Here is a 22271-nt window from a genome sequence, read left to right as displayed (position 1 = left end):
AGTTTAATTATGAATATTCATTCTGGATTTGCATAAGGAGCAAAGGATTAATGTTCAGATTTTCTGAAATGGAACTTTTACTAATGAAGGTTTGAAGGTTGCTGGCCACATGCAGTGATATGTGGCTTAGAGATATAGACAGATGCCCTGGAAGAGAGCATTATTCTCCACATCTTCTCCACATCTTGATTAGTATGTATAACAAATATCAAAGATTACGGCAAAAAGTCAAGAAGGAACATAGCCAAATCCATAAGAATGCATCACAATACTGCAACGTTATGCAGAATAATTTCAATCACAGAAAACAATTTATTGTAATCATGAAGTACAGAATCAAATAAGAAAAGTTGGAAGAAATATAGTTTTTTCTTCTTTCTGGAGGATAGTCAACTGGGTTGAATAATTAAGAACAACTTTCATTGGTTTTATGAAAGGTCTCTGAAGCCCACGTCCTCTTTTGACCTTTGGTATTAATTCAGATCAATAGAACAAACCCCCTCAAACAAGGATTACTGTGTTCATGAGTGGCACTAACCTTGAACGGAGAGCCATTTCTTTAGTTTCAAACACTTTGATTAACTGAAAGAGGAAAGTGGTTGAAGCAGAGTATTTGAGATAAGGAAAAAAGGATCAAAATATAACATTTAGTGTAAAAATGGTTTGCTATTGTGTTGGGTAGTGACTGTGCTGCAGCTAAAACCATCGGCATCAATGAGCAGATAATGCACAGATGAAAAGAAATGCTTTGACTATCACAAAATCAGTCAATACAGTCCTCTGGCCATTTCATCTGACTTAGAAAGCTCCACTTCCCTCGTCTGGGAGCTTTGTATTGCTCCAGATTCAATCCTGGTACAGCAGACCGCCAGCCAATAAGTCCTTGGGTTGTCTTTGGAACAGGAGGTGATGTTCCCACCTGCAAAAAGACAGATCTGAAATACATCTGGAGTGTTGTGACAATATTAGACTTCATGCACAATAGAAATCAAGAACATGAGAGCTAGCCCTGGGTAGGTTGCAACAAACATGGTGCTCGGGTTCTAAATATCCCACTTCAGGAAGGATATGGATGCATTTAGTGACTGCTTTATGTGCAGTTTAATTATGAGAGAATATGCAAATTAGATGCGTTTTCTCCAGCATTTGGAAGGTTAAGGGGTGATTTATTTTTTAAATTCATTCACAGGATGTGGGAGTGGTGCTGGATAGGCCAGCATTTATTGTCCATTCCTAATTTCCCAGACGGCAGTTAAGAGTCAAAATTATTGTGGGTCTGGAGTCACATGTAGGCCAGACCAGGTAAGGATGGCAGTTTCCTTCCTAAAGGACATGAGTGAACCAGATCGGTTGTTACAATATTTGACAATGGATTCATGGTCATCATTAGGCTCTTAATTCCAGATTTTTATTGAATTCAAATTTCACCATCTGCCATGGTGGGATTCTAGCTAAGGTTCCCCAGAATGTTATCTGGGTCTCTCAATTAACAGTCAAGCAATAATACCACTAGGTCATCACTTCTGATCAAACTCTTCAAGACATTAACAGTAAAAGATAGGGGAGATAAAGAAACTATTTTGATTGGTTAGGGAGTCTAGAACTAGGGTACATAGAGTATATAGAGAATTAGGGTCAGACCATTCAGAAGAGATGTTAGGAAGCACTTCCGCATACAAACGGTGGTAGACATTTGGAAATCTCTTCCACAAATGGCATTTGGTGCAGGATCAGTTGTTAATTTTAAATCTGAGATTAATACTGTTGCTTAGCAAAAAAGTATCTATGGACATTGACCAAAGGCAAGTATATGGAGTACAGATCTGCCTTGATCTCACTGAATGGTGGAGCAGGCTCAAGGGACTGAATGGCCTACTCCTGTTCTTATGTTCCTAAGAGTGTAGACTCAATGGTCGGAATGGACTTCCTCTGCACCATAACATTTCTGCATTGTTCTCACTACTGTCACAATGTTGGTGTGTAAAAATGATAAAATTGTAAAATGGGCGAAAGCATTGCGTTATCCCTGAAAAGATGGTGTTCTTCTCTGTGCTTAAAGTTAAAATGGATGTCTGAACAGCAGTTAAAGTACAGGTGCACGAATTGAAGTATTGTGTCAAAAAGCTGATCAGTTAGCAGGCCCAAGCAGCAGTTTTACCCAGACAACAGTTTAAATTCAGCCAATTCATTTAAAAAGGCACTTGGAGACCAATTAAATTTAAATCTGATGGTGTTGACAATGTTGGACCAATCAGGTTGTAAAGAAGTTAATATATCTGCACGGGTGTATAACAAAAGGGAAATTAGACAGGGTGGTGAGAGCCAACTGCCATTTGAAGAGATAGGAAATCTCTACGTTCTCAGAAATAAAAAAAATCTATTCATAAAGATAGGCATATTCATCAAACATTCCTGACACCAAAATTTGATAGAGAGGGGCATTCAGAACAAAAGAATTACAGAGAAAACATCCCTAACAGCAGAATCAGTGGAGCAGACAAAGAACATTCTGGAAGACATATTTTTGCTGCAATTTTGAGAGATTAAGTTTTAGCTTATTGTAAGTGGGATCTGTTATCGAAACAGTATACCAATATAATTTAATTCAGTTAGGGAACAGGTTGTAGTTAGGAAGGAATTGTCTGGTTTGTTAGTAATTCTGTTAACTTGTTCACTGTTAGGGTTAAATAAATTGTTACTTGTTAATTATATAGTGAGTGAAAGGATTTCATTTAGCCACTCTTTTATAACAGATTGAGGGGTGAGAGGGACCCCTTGTCATACTTTTATCAGATTACAAGGCAATGTGCTCCTCTCTGGGTGTTTCAGTGTTAATTAGCAGACGCACGTCGACATCCCCTTCATAATACTACCTAAAGAAAGTTAGACTTGCCATAGGTTCACTCGGATGATACTGGGGATGGCAGGACTTTCCTAGAAGAGATTGAACACAGACCCAGTCAAACCAGAATCAAAAAGTGTGGTGCTGGAAAAGCATAGCTGGTCAGGCAGCATCCGAGGTGCAGGAGAGTGATGTTCATCAGGATGAAGAACCTATGCTCAAAACATCGATTTTCCTGCTCCTCAGATGCCGCCTGACCGGCCGTGCTTTTCCAGCACCACACTTTTTGATTCTGATCTCCAGCATCTCAGTCCTCACTTTCTCTCTGGGTCTGTATTCACTAGAGTTCAGTGAAATCTGATTGAAGCATATAAACTTCTGACAGAGCGGGACAGACTAGATGCAAGAAGGATGTTTCCCCAGATTGATAAGTCTAGAACTGGGCACACAGTATCAAGATACAGGATTCATCATTTAGGACTGAGTTGAGGAAACACTTCTTCATGTAAAAGGATAGTGAACCCGCTGAACCTGTTTTGCGACTACAGAAGGCTGAGGAGGCCGTGTCACTGAATATATTTGAGAGAGAGATAAATTTTTAGACCTTAAAGGTAAAGAGAGAAAGCCAGAGTATGGGATTCAGCCAAAGGATCAGCCATTATTTTACTGAATGGTATATCACTCAAAAGGCTCCTAATTTCTATGTGAAGATCCTGGAGAAGATGCGGAGGAGATTTACTAGCCTAATTCTAAGAATGCAGGACTTTAGCAATAAGGCCAAGGTTATTTTCTGTGGCAGATCTGATGGAGCTATTACAAGGTTATGAAAGGTTTAGATAAAGTGAACAGAAAAAAAAACTTTCCCCATGAATTGATGGCATAAGGACTAAGAGTTATAGATTTAAGGTTGGACCAAGAGATTTAGCAGGTGTCCTTGAACTTGCTGCCTATGGTGTGGAGGAAACTATGATGTTCAATGATTCAAAAGAAAGTTGGATGGAACAAACTGAATAAATTTGCAGGACTCTGGCGGAATGGAACTGACTGGATTGCTGTACCGGGCTGGACTGGCTGGGTCAAAAGACCTTCTTCTATGCTGTAATTACCTTCTATGCCTGTAACGTTGATTAGATTGAGAGATGTAGATGGATAGAAATAAGGTCCGAGAAATGCACAGATGATGTAACAAATGAAATGGATAAAAATAGAGAAGTATCTGTACATATGGTATAACTATAGAGGAAGAGTTAGAAACGTACAATCTGAGGCTTCAGAGCGATAAAAGGATGACAGCATGGAGTAATAAGGAGCAGGGAGTTGTTGTACTGTCAGGTTGGTAAGAAGAGCTAGGTTTGGTGTATGGGGGGCTTGAAGCAAGATATGGCATAGGTGGTATGAATTTGGCTTGTTTGCCATTGGGTGCACTATGGATCAAGAATGACGATCCGAATTCTTGAAGTAAAGCCACAGCATTAAATGTACATACGTAACTATTCACACACCCCTTTTTGTATTTAATAGCCAGATATTGTTTCGTGTTAAAGGAAATGCTCTTTTTATTTGTAACCGCAGAGTGGAGCTGGTATTCATTGGATGTAATCCATACCCCAGAGTTGGGAATATATCCTTACAGCAAAGCAGTGACGGGAAGGGTGCACTCTGCCAGCTCTGATCAATTCATGGGATTGAGGATGATTTAGCGGCTTGGGTCAGAAATTGGCTAGTTGTAAGTAAGAAGGTGCAAGGTGGTGGTTGATGCGAAATGTTCATCCTGGAGTTCAGTTACTACGGGTGTACTGCAAGTATCTGCTTTGGGACCACTGTTGTTTGTCATTTTTATAAATGACCTGGATGAGGGCGTAGAAGGATGTGTTAGTAAATTTGCGGATGACACTAAGGTCAGTAGAGTTGTGGACAGTGCTGAAGGATATTGCGGGTTACAGTGGGACATAGCTAAGCTGCAGAGCTGGGCTGAGAGGTGGCAAATGGAGTTTAATGTGAAACGTGTGAGGTGATTCACTTTGGAAGGAGTAACAGGAATGCAGAATACTGGGCTAATGGTAAGATTCTTGGTAATGTGAATGACCAGTTGAAAATGTGGTGCTGGAAAAACACAGCAGGCCAGGCAACATCCGAGGAGCAGGAGAATCGACGTTTCGGGCATAAGCCCTTCTTCAGGAATGAGGCTGGTGTGCCAAGTGGGCTGAGATAATAGGTAGGGGGGGGAGGGGCGCTGGGAATACGATAGGTGGAAGGAGGTGAGGGTGAGGGTGATTGGCCAGAGAGGGGGTGGGGGCGGAGAGGTCAGTGCTGAATCCAAGGGTTGGGACTGAGATAAGGTGGGGGGAGGGGAAATGAGGAAGCTGGAGAAATCTACATTCATCCCGTGTGGTTGGAGGGTTCCTAGGCCGAAGATGAGGCGCTCTTCCTCCAGGTGTCGTGTGGCCAGGGTCTGGCGATGGAGGAGGTCAAGGACCTGCATGTCATTGGTGGAGTGGGAGGGGGAGCTAAAGTGTTTAGCCACGGGGTGGTTGGGTTGGTTGGTGCGGGTGTCCCAGAGGTGTTCCCTGAAATGTTCCGCAAGTAGGTGGCCTGTCTCCCCAATGTAGAGGAGACCACATCGGGTGCAGCGGATACAGTAAATTATGTTTGTGGAGGTGCAGGTGAATTTGTGACGGTTATAGAAGGATCCCTTGGGGCCTTGGAGGGAAGTAAGGGGGGAGGTGGCGGCACAAGTTTTGCACTTCTTCCGGTTGCAGGGGAAGGTGCCGGGAGTGGAGGTTGGGTTGGTGGGGGGTGTGGACCTGACGAGGGAGTCGTGGAGGGAGTGGTCTCTCCTGAACGCTGATAGGGGTGGAGAGGGAAATATATCCCTGGTGGTGGGGTCTGTCTGGAGGTGGCGGAAATGACAGAGGATAGTCTCCTCTACATTGGGGTGACAGGCCGCCTACTTGCGGAACGTTTCAGGGAACACCTCTGGGACACCCGCACCAACCAACCCAACCACCCCGTGGCTGAACACCTTAGCTCCCCCTCCCACTCCACCAATGACATGCAGGTCCGTTGGCCTCCTCCAACGCCAGACCCTGGCCACGCAACGCCTGGAGGAAGAGCACCTCATCTTCCGCCCAGGAACCCTCCAACCACAGGGGATGAATGTAGATTTCTCCAGCTTCCTCATTTCCCCTCCCCCCACCTTATCTCAGTCCCAATTCTCGGATTCAGCACTGACCTCTTGACCTTCAATCTTCTTCCCGACCTCTCCGCCCCCACCCCCTCTCCGGCCTATCACCCTCACTCTCACCTCCTTCCACCTATCGTATTCCCAGCGCCCCTCCCCCAAATTCCCTCCCCCCTACCTTTTATCTCGGCCCGCTTGGCACACCAGCCTCTTCCTGAAGAAGGGCCTATGCCTGAAACGTCGATTCTCCTGCTCCCCGGATGCTGCCTGGCCTGCTGTGTTTTTTCAGCACCACATTTTTCAACTCTGGTACTCCAGCATCTGCAGTCCTCACTTTCTCCAATGTGAATGACCAGACAGATCTTGGTGTCCATGTGCATAGATCCCTGAACATTGCCACCCAGATTAATAGGATTGTTAGGAAGGCATCCAGTGTGTTTGTTTTTATTGGTTGAGGGATTGAGTTTCGGAGCCAGGAGGTCATGTTGCAGCTGCACAAAACACTGATGTGGCCACATTTGGAGTATTGTGTGCAGTTCTGGTCACCGCATTATAGGAAGGATGTGGAAGCATTGGAAAGAGTTTAAAGGAGATTTACCAAGATGTTGCCTGGTATGGAGGGAAGCTTTCATGGAGGAAAGGCTGAGGGACTTGAGGCTGTTTTCATTAGAGAGGAGGTTGAGAGGCGACTTAATTGGGATATACAAGATGATCAGAGGATTAGATAGGGTGGACAGCGAGAGCCTTTTTCCTCAGATGGTGATGGCTAGCATGAGGGGACAAATGAAGGGGTGATAGATATATGGACAGATGTCAGAGTTATGTTCTTTACTCAGAGTAGTAAGGGCATGAAATGCCCAGCATGCAACAATCGGAAACTTGCCAACTTTAAGGGAATTTAAATGGTCACTGGATAAATATAAGGATGTTAATGGAATAGTGTAGGTTAGATGGGCTTCAGATTGGTTTCACAAGTCCATGAAATAGATGGTAACATCTTGCAAAATATCCAGATTACAGAAGAGGAAGTTCAAAGTTTGTGAGAAGATTTGTAGCTCGGGTGCTCGTTGTTGTGGTTCTGTTCGCCGAGCTGGGAATTTGTGTTGCAGATGTTTCGTCCCCTGTCTAGGTGACATCCTCAGTGCTTGGGAGCCTCCTGTGAAGCGCGTCTGTGATGTTCTGTGAAGAGGAAGTGCTGGATGTCTTGAAACAGTTAAAGGTGGATAAATCCCCAGGACCTGATCAGGTGTACCCGAGAACTCTGTGGGAAGCTAGAGAAGTGATTGCTGGGCCTCTTGAGATATTTGTATCATCGATAGTCACAGGTGAGGTGCCGGAAGACTGGAGGTTGGCAAACGTGGTGCCACTGTTTAAGAAGGGCGGTAAAGACAAGCCAGGAAACTATAGGCTGGTGAGCCTGACCTCAGTGGTGGGCAGGTTGTTGGAGGGAATCCTGAGAGACAGGATGTATATGTTTTTGGAAAGGCAAGGACTGATTCGGGATAGTCAGCATGGCTTTGTGCGTGGAAAATCATGTCTCACAAACTTGATTGAGTTTTTTGAAGTAACAAAGAAGATTAATGAGGGCAGAGCAGTAGATGCGATCTATATGGACTTCAGTAAGGCGTTCAACAAGGTTCCCCATGGGAGACGGATTAGCAAAATTAGATCTAATGAAATACAGGGAGAACTAGCCATTTGCATACAGAACTGGCTCAAAGGTAGAAGACAGAGGGTGGTGGTGGAGGGTTGTTTTTCAGACTGAAGGCCTGTGACTAGTGGAGTGCCACAAGGATCGGTGCTGGGTCCCCTACTTTGTGTCATTTATATAAATGATTTGGATATGAGCATAAGAGGTACAGTTAGTAAATTTGCAGATGACACCAAAATTGGAGGTGTAGTGGACAGCGAAGAGGGTTGCCTCAGATTACAACAGGATCTGGACCAGATGGGCCAATGGGCTGAGAAGTGGCAGATGGAGTTTAATTCAGATAAATGCGAGGTGCTGCATTTTAGGAAAGCAAATTTAGCAGGACTTATACACTTAATGGTAAGGTCCTAGGGAGTGTTGCTGAACAAAGAGACCTTGCAGTGCAGGTTCATAGCTCCTTGAAAGTGGAGTCACAGATAGATAGGATAGTGAAGAAGGCGTTTGGTATGCTTTCCTTTATTGGTCAGAGTTTTGAGTACAGGAGTTGGGAGATCATGCTGCAGCTGTACAGGACATTGGTTAGGTCACTGTTGGAACATTGCGTGCAATTCTGGTCTCCTTCCTATTGAAAAGATGTTGTGAAACTTGAAAGGGTTCAGAAAAGAGTTACAAGGACGTTGCCAGGGTTGGAGGATTTGAGCTATAGGGAGAGGCTGAACAGGCTGGGGCTGTTTTCCCTGGAGTGTCGGAGGCTGAGGGGGTGACCTTATAGAGGTTTACAAAATTATGAGGGGCATAGATAGGATAAATAGACAAAGTGTTTTCCCTGGGGTTGGGGAGTCCAGAACTAGAGGGCATAGGTTTAGGGTGAGAGGGGAAAGATATAAAAGAGACCTAAGGGGCAACTTTTTCACACAGAGGGTGATATGGGTATGGAATGAGTTGCCAGAGGATGTGGTGGAGGCTGGTACAATTGCAGCTTTTAAGAGGCGTTTGGATGGATGTATGAATAGGAAAGGTTTGGACGGATATGAGCCATGTGCTGGCAAGTGGGACTGGATTGGGTTGGGATATCTGGTTGGCATGGACAGGTTGGACCTAAGGGTCTGTTCCCATGCTGTACATCTCTGTGATTCTATAACAGAGGACCGAAGGGCCTGTACTGCGCAGTGCTGTTTTATGTACAGGATTGCCACCTGTACAACCCCATCGTCCTTAGCCCAGTTTTTATGATACTGATGTCTGCAAAGGGTGAGGAATCACAGATGATACAAACATTACTGGAGTGGTAAATAATGGAGGAGGATAGCATTAGATTACAAGGGGCCATAGACAGTTGGCCAGATGTACTGAGCAGTGAAAATTGGATTTCAATCTGGATAATAGAAAGTGATGCATTTGAACAGAACAAATAGACAAGGGAATACATGATGAACAGTATGATCTGGGAAGCCCAGGATCAGAGGGGACTCGGTGTGTGTGTAGACCAGTCTTTTAAGTTATCAGGATATGTCAATAAAGTGATGAAGGCGGCATATGGGATACTTCTCTTTATCAGCTGAGGCACAGGGAGGTTATGCTGGAACTGTCTAATAGTTGATTAAGCCACAGCCAGAGTACTGTATGCAGTTCCCAGAGAATGGGTGGGAATTTGGAGCTCACTGCTTGTAAGGGTGGTAGAGGCAGAAACACTCATAACATTGAAGTGAAACACTTGTGACACCAAGCATGAAGGGCTATGGGCCAAGTGCTGAAAAGTTGGATTAGAATAGTTAGATGGTTGGTTTTGGATGGTGAGGTGGTGATGGGCCAAAGTGTCTTTTTCTGTGCTATGACTCTGTAACAGGGCAACATTGTATGAAACAGGCCCACACTGTACATAACAGGTACACACTGGAGTGGAATCGGCAATTGCCTCTTTGCCCAGCTCCTGGAGACTGTAGCACGGTGGGTTAGACCTGCCTTCAGGTTGCCTTTTGGATCTACTGCAACGTGCATGGATTTTTAGAATTTTAATGAGGAATGACTTTTAACAGAAGTGGGGTGAAGAAGCTGTAATCTGAATGACAAAGATACTGCCCATTGACATGACAGATCCCACCTTAACAAAAACTCATTGATTGAACAAAAGGCACTTCAACCTGGATGTACTTGCTGATGGGAGATGCAGGTCGAATCTTCAGGTGATCTGGGGTATGCAGTCGACATTTATTTCTCAATTTCTCCTGTTCAGCCTCAATCTGAAAAGAAAGAAGTATTCATTTGTGGTTAGGGACTTAATTTTTTTTAATATCCAAATTAAAAGTTTATGTCCTTAAAGTTAGGTCATACGTATGAGGCTAGATTCACCAGTTTTCTCTACATTGTTCTGGTTCCTTGGTGGATTTCAGTTCCTTCGCTATCCTGATCTAATGGGGCCTTCTCCAAGTCTGAACTTGGACATCAGGTGACAGACTATTCATTCACAGAGGCGTAATACAGCACAATGCAACACTAACGGCCATTCTTTTACACATTTCCAAACAGGACAATTACAGATCACTTTCCTGTTCCTGTGGAAACAGGGAGACTAACAGAGACATTTCTGCAAGTCACATGACACCAAGTTTAGTCCAACAGATTTGTATGAAATCACAAGCTTTCGGAGCGCTGCTCCTTCATCAGGTGGGCAGCACTCTGAAAGCTTGTGATTTCAATTAAACCTATTGGACTATAACCTGGTGTTGTGAGAGTTCTGACTTTGTCCATCCCAGCCCAACACCAGCACCTCCACATCATCCCATAAATGCCCTTTCTAAGAGGAACAAAGAACAGAAAGAAAGTTGATGCCATTTCCAAGTGACAGAAAGCAGCTTTCTAAAGATGCACCTATAAGGAGTAAAACAAAGTTGCCTCACAACAGAGAAAGTGAGCTTATTTTCTTCAAGCACCCTCTCTCTCTATCATTCCCCTGCAGCCTCCCAGCCTCCCTCCTCAACCTTCCGTCACTCCCAGACAGAGAAGGCAAGCTCCTGGTGCATGCCTCACACCCACTCCCAGTGCAACAGATGTTGTGCCTTCCCCACCCTTCCCAATGCAGGCTGCTCTCTGCCAGAACAGACCGCCTTCACCCACTCCTTCCAAGGTCTCGCGCCACATTCCCACTCCCAATTCTCCCAGCCCAACAGCCTAGACATCCACCCACCTCCTCCCTTTCTGGCCTTTTAACCCTGCTCCAGATTGGGTCCCAGTCTTCTCCCTCTGAATGTTTCTCAGCAGCATTTCTGCTGATGATAATGTTATGATGCACAGGACACAGTGACATTATTGGAGCAAGCATTTCTTGCCAACTGTCATAGGTTCAAAGATCAAAACAAAAAGTCCATTGAGTCTACACCAGTCGAAAACAACTGCTTAACTATTCTAATCCCATTTTCCAGCACCTAGCCCACAGCCTTGAATGCCCTGGTATCTAAATATTTCTTCAAATGTATGAGAATTTCTGCATCTACCACCCTTACGGGCTGAGTCCATATTCCCACCACCCTCTGGGTGAAAAAGTTTTTCCTCACATCGCAAAATTTCCTTACCCTTAACTAAAATCAATGCCTCCAGTTATTGACCCCTCCAACAAGATGAAAATTCCATAAACAATAAAATTCCCCAATACCTTTCCCTGTGGAACTGGACACAGGCTTTAACCATCAAAACCCCCATTGACCATCACCCTACTTCCTGCCACTCAGCCAACTGTGGATCCAATTTGCCAAATTCACTTGGATCCATCAGCTCTTACTTTCAAAATCAGTCTCCCATGCAGGTCCTTATCTAAATCTTTATAGGAAAGATGTGGATGCTTTGGAGAGGGTTCAGAGGAGGTTTACCAGGATGCTGCCTGGACTGGAGGGCTTATCTTATGAAGAGAGGTTGACTGAGCTTGGACTTTTTTCATTGGAGAAAAGGAGGAGGACCTAATTGAGGTGTACAAGATAATGAGAGGCATAGATAGAGTCAATAGCCAGAGATTATTTCCCAGGGCAGAAATGACTAACACGAGGGGTCATAGTTTTAAACTGGTTGGAGGAAAGTATAGAGGGGATGTCAGAGGCGGGTTCTTTACACAGAGAGTTGAGAGTATGGAATGTGTTGCAAGCAGCAGTTGTGGAAGCAAGGTCATTGGGGACATTTAAGAGATTACTGGACATGCATATGGTCACAGAAATTTGAGGGTGCATACATGAGGATCAGTGGTCAGCACAACATCGTGGGCTGAAGGGCCTGTTCTGTGCTGTACCGTTCTATGTTCTAAATCCTTGCTGAAGTAGACTACGTCAAATTCATTGCCCTCATCTACACATGGCCACCTCTTTGAAAGACTGAATCAAGTTGGTCAGATATGACCTTAACAAAGCCAAGCTGCCTATTCTTGAATAATCCTAGCCTCTCCAAATGCAGATTAATTCTGTCCCTCAGAATTGTTTCCAATAGTTTCCCCAACACTGACTATGGAACAAAGAACATTTACAGCCCAGGAAACAGGCCCTTCGGCTCTCTAAGCCTGAGCTGATCCAAATCCACTGACTAAACCTAATTCCTAAGCATCTGTATCCCTCTGCTCCCCACCTATTCATGCATCTGTCCAGATGCATCTACCACGCCTGCCTCTACTACCACTGCTGGCAAAGCATTCCAGGCACCTACCACCCTCTGTGTAGAGTACCTGCTGCGTATATCCCTCTTAAACTTTTCAACTCTCACGTGACCTCTCGTTAGTGAATCCCTCACCCTGGGAAAAAAGCTTATCTCTATCTATCCTGTCTATACCCTTCATGACTTTGTAGACCTCAATCAGGTCCCCCCTCAATTTCCTTTTTTCTGATGAAAACAATCCTAACCTACTTAACCTCTCTTCATAGTTTCCTGGTTTATCTATTCCCCCAGGCCCCCAACGTTTTGAAAAATTGTGCCACACTGACAGTCCACCAGTCCTGTGGCCAGATAGGAATTGAAAATTATCGCCAGCTATTTCCTCCATTGTCTCACTCAACAACCTAGGATACATTTCCTCTGGCCCTGAATATTTATCCACTTCTAAGCCTACCAGACCGCTCGGAACCTTCTCTCTCTATGCCAATTTCTTTAACTATAACACAATCCTTCTCCCGGAGTTCTATATCCATATTGTTCCTCTCACTGTGAACACCAACACAAAGTATTCATTTAAAACTACATCCTCTGGTTCCATGCACAAATTACCACTGAGGTCCTTCATGGGCCCTACTCTTTCCCTAGTTATCTTTTTACCTGCCATTATCCTTCCATGTCACTTTTTGCTTTTCTAATTTTCTTTTCAAATTCCTTCTTGCACATGGTGTACCTTTCTAAGACTTCTGCTGTTTTGAACCCTCAGTATCTGCCATAAGCCTCCCTTTTTCTCTTTAACCAATCCTGTATGTCACTTGTATTCCAGGCTTTACAGACTTTGTTAAACCCTTTTTCTTTATTGGAAGATGTGTCCTGTACTCTTGCTATTTCTTAAATGTGTCTCACTGCCCTGTCACAGATTTACCCAACAGTAAAACAAGGAAATGCAGATGCTGGTAATCTGAAACAAAGTGTTGGAAAAACTCAGCAGGTCTGGCAGCATCTGTAGAGAAAAAAAAAGTGTTAATACTTCGGACGCAGTGAACGGTGATCCATTCTGATAAATGCTGAGGTTTGTGTTTTCATTTACCTAAAAGTGTCAGCTTCTAGACCACTTTGGCCAACTTATATCTGATCTTATTAAAATTAGCTTTCCCCCAGTTTAGATTAGGTTGGGTTTCCTACAGTATGGAAACAGGCCCTTTGGCCCAACAAGTTCACATCTACCCTCCGAGAGTAAAACACCCAGACCCATTCCCCTACCCTCTATTTGTCCCTGACTAATGCACCTAACACTATGGGCAATTTACCTGACTTGCACATCTTTGGGTTGTGGGAAGAAACTGGAGGAAACCCTATGCAGACATGGGGAGAACATGCAAACTCCACACAGATAGTTACCTGAGGCGTGAGTAGAATCTCAGGCCCACGATCACTGTTTGTAAAATGGGCCTCACACTTATAATTTAACCACTTGCTTGGTTTCATTACTTATAGTTAAGATTAGATTAGGGAATCTAATCTTAACAACAGATAATGAAACTGTGTGTGTGTGTGTGTGGTGTATAAAGAGGTACAAGTCTGAGAGGGTGCACACACACACACACAAAGTTTGTGGGGTGAATTTGTACTTGCAGAATTAAATCTTATTTTGCTCAAAAACTGCATAAATCCATGCAAGATTCTGTAAATCCCTTTTTTTTAGAAATAGAATCAGTCTGAACATTGGGATACAAGCAGGTAGACTTTAACCTCACCTTCAATGCATTATCTGAGCTGACATGAGCTATTGTTAAAAGTTCAATTCAGAATATAACTTTAAAAAAAGTTCTGGGATTTACATATGGAAGAACTGAAACCAACATGGTCATTCTAAAAGATGAGAGACTTAAACAATCCAGGTCTTTCTCAGTATGTAATTTCAGTTGCATCGCACGGTAAATTTTTGCTATAAATTCTGTTCTGATCTTATATTCCACAGCCACCTGATGAAGGAGCAGCGCTCTGAAAGCTAGTGCTTGTAAATATACCTGTTGGACTATAACCTGGTGTTGTGTGATTTTAACTTTCTGCATGTTCTCAACATCTTGACATCTTATTCGTCTTAGATTCCAGAGATTGGGAACTACATTACCTGATCACGTTCAGTTATCAGAAATCCCCATCTGTTTACCCATTTGTTTGCTGAATCAGCCTCCAATAAGATTGCATTTGTCCTGAAACAAAATGGATTGAGATTTTCAGTCATTTCACTGCAAAATATAAAAAAATCTTTAACTCTGTTTGGAAACTTATTTATTTCTTCCCTGTGTAACTCCCACTCTGCAATTATTTCATAGCTATGCTATATATTCCTACACTATTCTGCATACTTGTATCTTACACATCACTCCAGATTGCCATTCACACTCTGCAGTCATTCCCAATTTATGCTTGATTTCACACTTGGTTCCATATAGCCTACTTCGCACATTCATTCACCCAACGTACATAGTTGCCAAATCTATTACATCAGCAGTCCTGGCAGGATGAAATCAATGGGAATCAGGGATAAATGGTAAATAAGTTGGAGTCATGTCTGGCACAATGGAAAATAATCGGAAGTCAATTACCTCAATCCCAGGACATCTCTGTAGTCGTCCTCAGTAGATATTTTCCATTGAATCTGTTCAGAGATGTTATTGCACACCTCTGAAGCAGGTAGGACTTGAATCCAAACCTCCTGGCCTGGAGGTAGGTAGGGTGGCTCAGTGGTTAGCACTGCTCCTCACAGCGCCAGGAGCCTGGGTTTGATTCCAGCCTCGGGCAGCTGTCTTTGTGGAGTTTGCACATTCTCCCCGCGTCTGCGTGGGTTTCTTCCAAGTGCTCCGGCTTCCTTCCACAATCCAAAAGGTGTGCAGATTAGGTGGATTGGACATGCTAAATTGCCCAGAATGTTCAGAGATGTGTAAGTTAGGTGCATTAGTCAGAAGTAAATGTAGATTAATAGGGTAGGGGAATGGTTCTGGGTAGGTTACTCTTCAGAGGTCTGTGTAGACCTGTTGGGCCAAATGGCTGTTTCCGCACTGTAGGGATTCTATTTTTAAAAAGTATCACCGTACCACAAGAGCCCAGGTTCTCCAGGTAGTGGTCCTAGATCCAATTATCTTCAGTTGCTTCATTAATGATCTTCCTTCCACCATAAGTGGAGAGGTGGGGATGTTCGTTGCACAATGTTCACAACAAATGGATACTGCTTAAGTATCTGAGCAGAGTCAGAGTCATACAGCCCGAGTCACTTTAGTCCATCAAGTCATAGAGATGTACAGCATGGAAACAGACCCTTTGGTCCAACCCGTCCATGCCGGCCAGATATCCCAACCTAATCTAGTCTCACCTGCCAGCACCTGGCCCATATCCCTCCAAACCCTTCCTATTCATATACTTATCCAAATGCCTTTTAAATGTTGCACTTGTACCAGCCTCCACCACTTCCTCTGGCAGCTCATTCCATACATGTACCACCATCTGCATGAAAACGTTGCCCCTTAGGTCTCCTTTATATCTTTCCCCTCTCACCCTAAACCTATGCCCTCTTGTTCTGGACTCCCTGACCCCATGGAAAAGACTTTGCCTATTTATTCTATCCATGCCCCTCATAATTTTGTAAACCTCTATAAGGTCACCCCTCAGCCTCCGACGCCCCAGGGAAAACAGCCCCAGCCTGTTCAGCCTCTCCCTATAGCTCAAATCCTCCAACCCTGGCAACATCCTTGTAAATCTTTTCTGAACCCTTTCAAGTTTCACAACATCTTTCTGATAGGAAGGAGACCAGAATTGCAAGCAATATTCCAACAGTGGCCTAACCAATGTCCTGTACAGCTGCAACATGACCTCCCAACTCTGTACTCAATACTCTGACCAATAAAGGAAAGCATACTAAATGCCTTCTTCACTATCCTATCTACCTGCGATTCCACTTTCAAGCAGCTATGAACCTACACTCCAAGGTCTCTTTGTTCAGCAACACTCTCTAGGACCTTACCATTAAGTGTATAAGTCCTGCTAAGATTTGCTTTCCCAAAATGCAGCACCTCGCATTTATCTGAATTAAACTCCATCTGCCACTTGTCAGCCCATTGGCCCATCTCGTCCAGATCCTGTTGTAATCTGAGGTAACCCTCTTCGCTGTCCACTACACCTCCAATTTTGGTGTCATCTGCAAACTCGCATCCAAATCATTTATGTAAATGACAAGTCCGAATAGAAAATGCCTTTGACACAGGACGATGCTAAATAAGAACCCACTGTGTTAAGGCAAGGCACTGGCATGGATAGAGGATTGGCTGACTGGCAGAAGGCATGGAGTGGGGGACAAAGGGGTCTTTTATAGGATGGCAGCCAGAAGACTAAGTTCTGCAAGGATTATTTGTCACTGAGGCGTGGACATGAAAATGATGTTTCCACTAGGAGATACTAGGTCCCGAGGGCACAGCCTCAGAGTGGTAGATTAATCGTTTAGAACAAAGCTGAGGAGGAATTTCTTCAGAAAGAGGGTGGTTAATCTGGAGAACTCGAAAGGGATCAAGGGTTACAGGGAGAATGGAGGTTGAGAAACATGTCAGCCATGATCGAATGGTGGACCAGACCTGATAAACCAAATAGCCTAATTCTGCTCCGATTTTATGGTCTATGGACTTATCTAGACAAATCCCACTTTCCAATACTTGGTTCATAGCCTTGAATGTTAAGATGTTTCAAATCTTATCCACATACTTTTTAAATATGTTATCCACAAATGCAGCACTGTGCATGCACAGTGAATTGCACATGCTTTCGAAGTGGGGCTCAGCAAATCGACTGAGTCAAACTCTACTGCCTGTGTGGGGAGTGGGTGTGATGTGGAACTCTGGTCAGGAGGATATGCTCCTGAGTACGGACAGTGAAAAGTTAGACACTGTCTGTAAATTGCGAAGAACCAGCATGCAATGGTCATGGGTTCCCAAGCTCCAATCTTTGGTGCCATTGATTAGTCCAAGGAAGACTTCTACTCCATCTTGGACACCATACACACCAATATCCCTAAGGAAGATAAAATTATCCTCCTTGGAGACGTCAAAGCCAGAGTTGAAAAGGAATCCCAATTCTAGAAAGAAACTATTAGAAAGGAAGGAGTCAGGGAACTGCAACATCAATGGGATTCTTCTGCTCATCAAATGTCTGGAACACCAGTTGGTCATCAGCAGCACACACTGTTCCACCAAAAAGATAATTTCACGACTTCATGGAAGCATTCACGATCAAAACACATGATCAGCTATATAATTCTTTGATCGCAAAGCCAAAAAGTTGTTCACTCGTTAGCAAAGTGATGACCAGTGCAAACAATTGCTAGACAGTCCATCACCTTATCTACTCCTCAACGTCTATCAAATTCCACCAGAAGCAGCTGAAGACAAAGAAACAGTTCAGAAAAAGGTTCAGAGAAGGCTAGTGAACTTCCAAAAACATCTTCACCAAAATTTCCAAAAAGTTCATTTTAATGCTGCAGAGGAAATCTGGCAAGAGCTGAAAACAGCCACGATATCATGCTGTGAAGAAACCATTAGCTACAAGACTAGGAAACTCAAGACTGATTTATGAGAATGACAACATGCAAGATCTAAATCGACAAGAAGAGGAAAACTATCTGTGCCTGGCAAAGCATCATCACCAGTGAGACACAGAGGTGAACTCATCAAGCAGCAACAGTGGACTTACAAAGAAAGCCTAGGGAGATCAAGAACTGATCTGAGAAAGCTAAGGAGTTGCAACTCCTTGCTGACAAGCACAACATTTCTTCAGTGTCACCAAGGCAAGATAAGGACATGCAAAGTAAGGAATGGCACCCTTTTGAGAGGCAGAGAAAACATGTCAAAGAACTTTTAAACCACAATAAAATCTTAGAAATCCTCGAACTCCCCAAAGATGATCTCAGACTGCCATTTAGTATGGCAGAAGTTGAAGACAAGATTAGACACGAATAATGGAGAAGCTGCAGGACTAGACAAGACTGGAGATTTTCAATCTTGGATGAGCAGAAGTTACTCATCATCTTCTTCAACTGTTTCATAAAATTTGGAATGAAGAAGAAATTCCTGACAATCTCAGGAATGCTGCCATCACCACCGTCTTCCAGAAAGGAGATAAAGTGGACTGCGGGAACTACTGAGGAATGTCCCTACTCTCCATCACTAGGAAGACCATTACCTGAATCCGCTTTCGGCACCTTCTCCTTGTTCCAGAAGAAATTCGTCCATGAAATTACAGATATGATTATCACTGCTCAATAGCGCCAAGAGAAATGCCAGGAACACCACTATCCATTCTACATAGTGTGGTCAGGTGACCCATGACCGCCAGTATTGTGACAGAAATATTGACATGCTCTCATGAGCATGGATAAAAACTGGAAATATGGAAGCCAAGTTTAAATCTAGCTGGATTCTGCAATTTGCAAACTGCACAGCTACAACAGACAATATTCATACAGCCTTGCCTTGAACAATCAACTTCCTGTCAAAATCAAACAGGCCTGGAACTGCCTAGCCAGGTGTTAATGGGTACATTGGAGGTAGAAATAATTTATCTACTTTGTTAGAAGAATGCTATGCGGACTTGGTGGCACCTCTCTCAGTAGAAGGCCAGAGGCACAGGGAAATAACAGCATGCATTGACAGTTAAAAGGCTGAAACCATGATTTGTGATCTTGAAATATTAAAGTATTCACCTCATTGGTGATTCTTGCCCCTGCACAATGCTAGTACTGCAAATAGGCCACAGAATCTTTAATAAGGACATGAAGAGAGGGATAAAACAGGCCATCTGGGTGCCCCAACTTTGATTCCTGAAGAAGGGCTAATGCCCGAAACGTCGATTCTCCTGTTCCCTAGATGCTGCCTGACCTGCTGCGCTTTTCCAGCAACACATTTCCATATCTGCCCCACTATCTGCCCTTTGCACATTCTTCAACAGTTTCTCCAAAGAGTACCTTTAACAATCAGCTGAGCAACACGGCATTCTTGAGCTCCTTGTACCCCACGGCAAGTATCAGACTGAACAGATTCGGAAGACTACTGCACCGAGATGACCCATAGACCAGAACAAGCCATGAACAAGAGGGGAAGCCCAGATTGACAACTGCAGATCCTGAAACATCAGCCAACCTTCAAAGACAGAAGAACAGCCTAGCCCAGCCAAGTTCTGTGAAGAGATTGATAGAGTTTAATGAAAGATTGTTTTTTCTTGATAAAAGTATTCAATAAAGTTGTATTAGACTTGCCCCTTTTCTATCTCACCGCATAGCATGCCTAAGCTAAAAAGATAACTGCAAATCAGTCAAGACAGATAGACAGACAGACAGAATCAAGACCAGATTCTTCCATGACCCACACCGACTGCGAAGTCCACTCCCAGAATGCAAATGAGCAATGTCTCAGCACTCCCTAGTTGGATATTCCCTGAACTTAGGTCATTTTGCTGTTATTGCTACTCTGTACATTCCCATTTTGCAAGGTCAATGCACAGTCACTCCTCCTAACAATGATACCAGCGTGACAGAACTGTCAGAGCAACAATTCAGCAGCAGTACATTGCTCTGGTGACAGCTCTCTGATAGTGGAATAGTTCCATTGTTTGACTTTACAGGAAATTTATGCCATTTTGCTCAATATACAGTGGATACAGACAGAGGCATTGAGACATTGGCTGAGCTGGGGGTTACCACTTGTTTTTTTTATCCTCATTGATGAAACCAGGATTACCCATCTGACACCAGGCTACTCATTCTACCCAGATTTATTGCTGTTAAACTAGGTTTATCCCTACTTATTCCAGAATTATCCCTGTCTACCTAGGTTTATTTCTGTCTCCCCAGGGTTACTCCAGTGGGCTCTTCTGTCTGAGGCAGGTTTACACCTCCCTAACCCAGAGTCTAGATTAGAGTCCTTGTTTTTACCTCCCTAACCCAGTTTTACCCCTCTGCAACGCTGGTTTATTTATTTAGTTTACCCCTCACCAACCTGGATTTATCTCCTGTAGTTTACCCATCTCTAATCCAAATTTACAAACTCTAACATGAGTTTGCTCCAGTGGTTTGCCCTTCTTTAATTCAAATTTACCACTCCAGTTTTCTCTTAATACAGTTTAGCTGTGAGTTTCTCCTCTCTAACCCAAGTTCACTTGTATGTTACTCCTGTAGATTTACCCCTCTCTAATCCAATTTACCTTTTGAGAGTTTATCCCTGTCTGATGCAGGTTTGCCTAATGTGGGTTACCCCTGTTGGATTACCCTCCTTGAATCCATATTCAGCCCATGGGCTACAGCGCTCTCACCTGGGTTTCCACATCTATACTACAGGTTCACCCCTTGTGGGTTACTGCTATGGGTTTACTTTCATCTTCAATCTGAGACTGCTTCCTCCTAACTTGGGTTGACCCCATTACAACTCAGGTTGTCTGCCTCTAACCATGGTTTGCCACTCTCTGATTTGCAACTGTGGGTTTATCTTCCTCTAATCAGGTATAATCCTCTCTAAACAAGGTTGGTGCCTGCGGGATACTTCTCTCTAAACCAGGTTTGCCCTCATGGATTATCCCTATGGGTCGACCTCTCTCTGAACCCCATTTGCCGCATGGATTATCCCTGTAGGTTTACACTTCTCTAACCCAGATTTGCCTCAGTGGGTTACACCTTTCTAACCAGGACTTGATCCTTTCTAACCCAGATTTGCTCCTGTGGGTCACACCTCTCTAACCTGGGCTTGATGCTCTCTAACCCAGGTTTGTTGCTGTGTATTACCCCCTCTAACCCCAATTTCTTCTCCCTAGCCCGGGTTACACATATGGGTTACTTCTGCAGGCTTATACCTGGGTTTGCCTCTATTGGTTAGCCCTGTGGGTTTACAAATTTTCAACTTGTGTTAACCCTTTCACAGGAGAAAGTGAGGACTGCTGCGCTTTTCCAGCAGCCACACTCTTTTACCCCTCTCAAACTCAGGTCTGCCCCTCTGGCTTACCCCTCTCTAACACAGGTTTGTCCATTTCTAACCTGTTTGCCTCTCTCAAACCAGGTTTTCCCTTGTGGATTTGTCCCTCTGGGTACCACCTCAATATTTGCCACTCTCCCTCCATGGTTACCCTCAAGATTCCCCTCCCCAACTACCCTGGTTTGCCTCTATTTACCCTATTTGCTCCCTTGGGGTTGCCCCTTATTTACCACATTGTGTTTACTCCTGGCATTACACAATTTATTTAACTTCTTTGTATTAACCCCTTGGGTTTACCATCACTTACTACCTCTGCAGTTACTACCTTGTTTTTACCCCAATACGAGTAATAACCCACCAGTATTTGCCCCACTGTAATTACCCCCTTTTATCTCCTCTGTAACACCCCATGTGCAATTACCATCTATATGTACTTCCTCTATAATCATCCCTCAGTGTTTATCCTATGTAATTAACCACTTGTGTATTTATCCAACATACCCTGTATAGTCTCCCTATGTAATTACCCCCGTTACTGTATTAACCTCCCGCTATCTTTATATGCCTTTATTCCCTGTATGTTTACGCCGTGTCAATCCTTTGTTACTGTTGCATTAGCTCGCTATAAATTTACCACGGCGACATTTCCCCGCTGTGCATTCACACCCTGTTTTAAACGCCCTGGATTTACCCCAATTTCTTTTACCACTGTCTGTCGGCAGCCACAAAGTTGACATCACTCCCGCGGCGGGCCATGTCCGCGCCTGCGCCCGCGGCTCGCGCGAAAGACGTTAAAAACCGCCCATTGTCCGCGGCACGTGACGCCGCGCGCTTCTCCTAGCAACAGGACATGCCCCCTGCAGCGCAGCCCCGCCCCGCCCCGCCCCATAAAACATACTGCACTCCACTGACACTGACATCAACATGTAACCCCCACACACACAATACCAAACCCCAGCCCCTACACAC

General features: G+C 44.0%; 1 protein-coding gene across 1 annotated transcript; it reads right to left on the bottom strand.

The window, feature by feature from the left end:
* Nucleotides 1–266: 266 nt before the first annotated feature.
* On the bottom strand, nt 267–22104 carry LOC122559974 (ciliary microtubule inner protein 1-like). Its single transcript, XM_043710088.2, has 4 exons — nt 22009–22104; nt 14432–14513; nt 9816–9914; nt 267–919 (listed from the first exon to the last, which is right to left on the bottom strand). The coding sequence occupies exons 1-4, from the start codon at nt 22056–22058 to the stop codon at nt 764–766; spliced, it is 387 nt and encodes a 128-aa protein (XP_043566023.1). The 5' UTR covers nt 22059–22104; the 3' UTR covers nt 267–763.
* Between the last annotated feature and the right edge of the window lie 167 nt (nt 22105–22271).

The sequence above is a fragment of the Chiloscyllium plagiosum genome, unplaced genomic scaffold (assembly GCF_037043375.1).
Source record: "Chiloscyllium plagiosum isolate Xiang-an unplaced genomic scaffold, Cpla_swu_hap1 HiC_scaffold_15, whole genome shotgun sequence".
Taxonomy (NCBI): domain Eukaryota; kingdom Metazoa; phylum Chordata; class Chondrichthyes; order Orectolobiformes; family Hemiscylliidae; genus Chiloscyllium; species Chiloscyllium plagiosum.
Note: the sequence above shows the minus strand (reverse complement) of the source record. Positions and strands in the feature narration are given on the sequence as shown.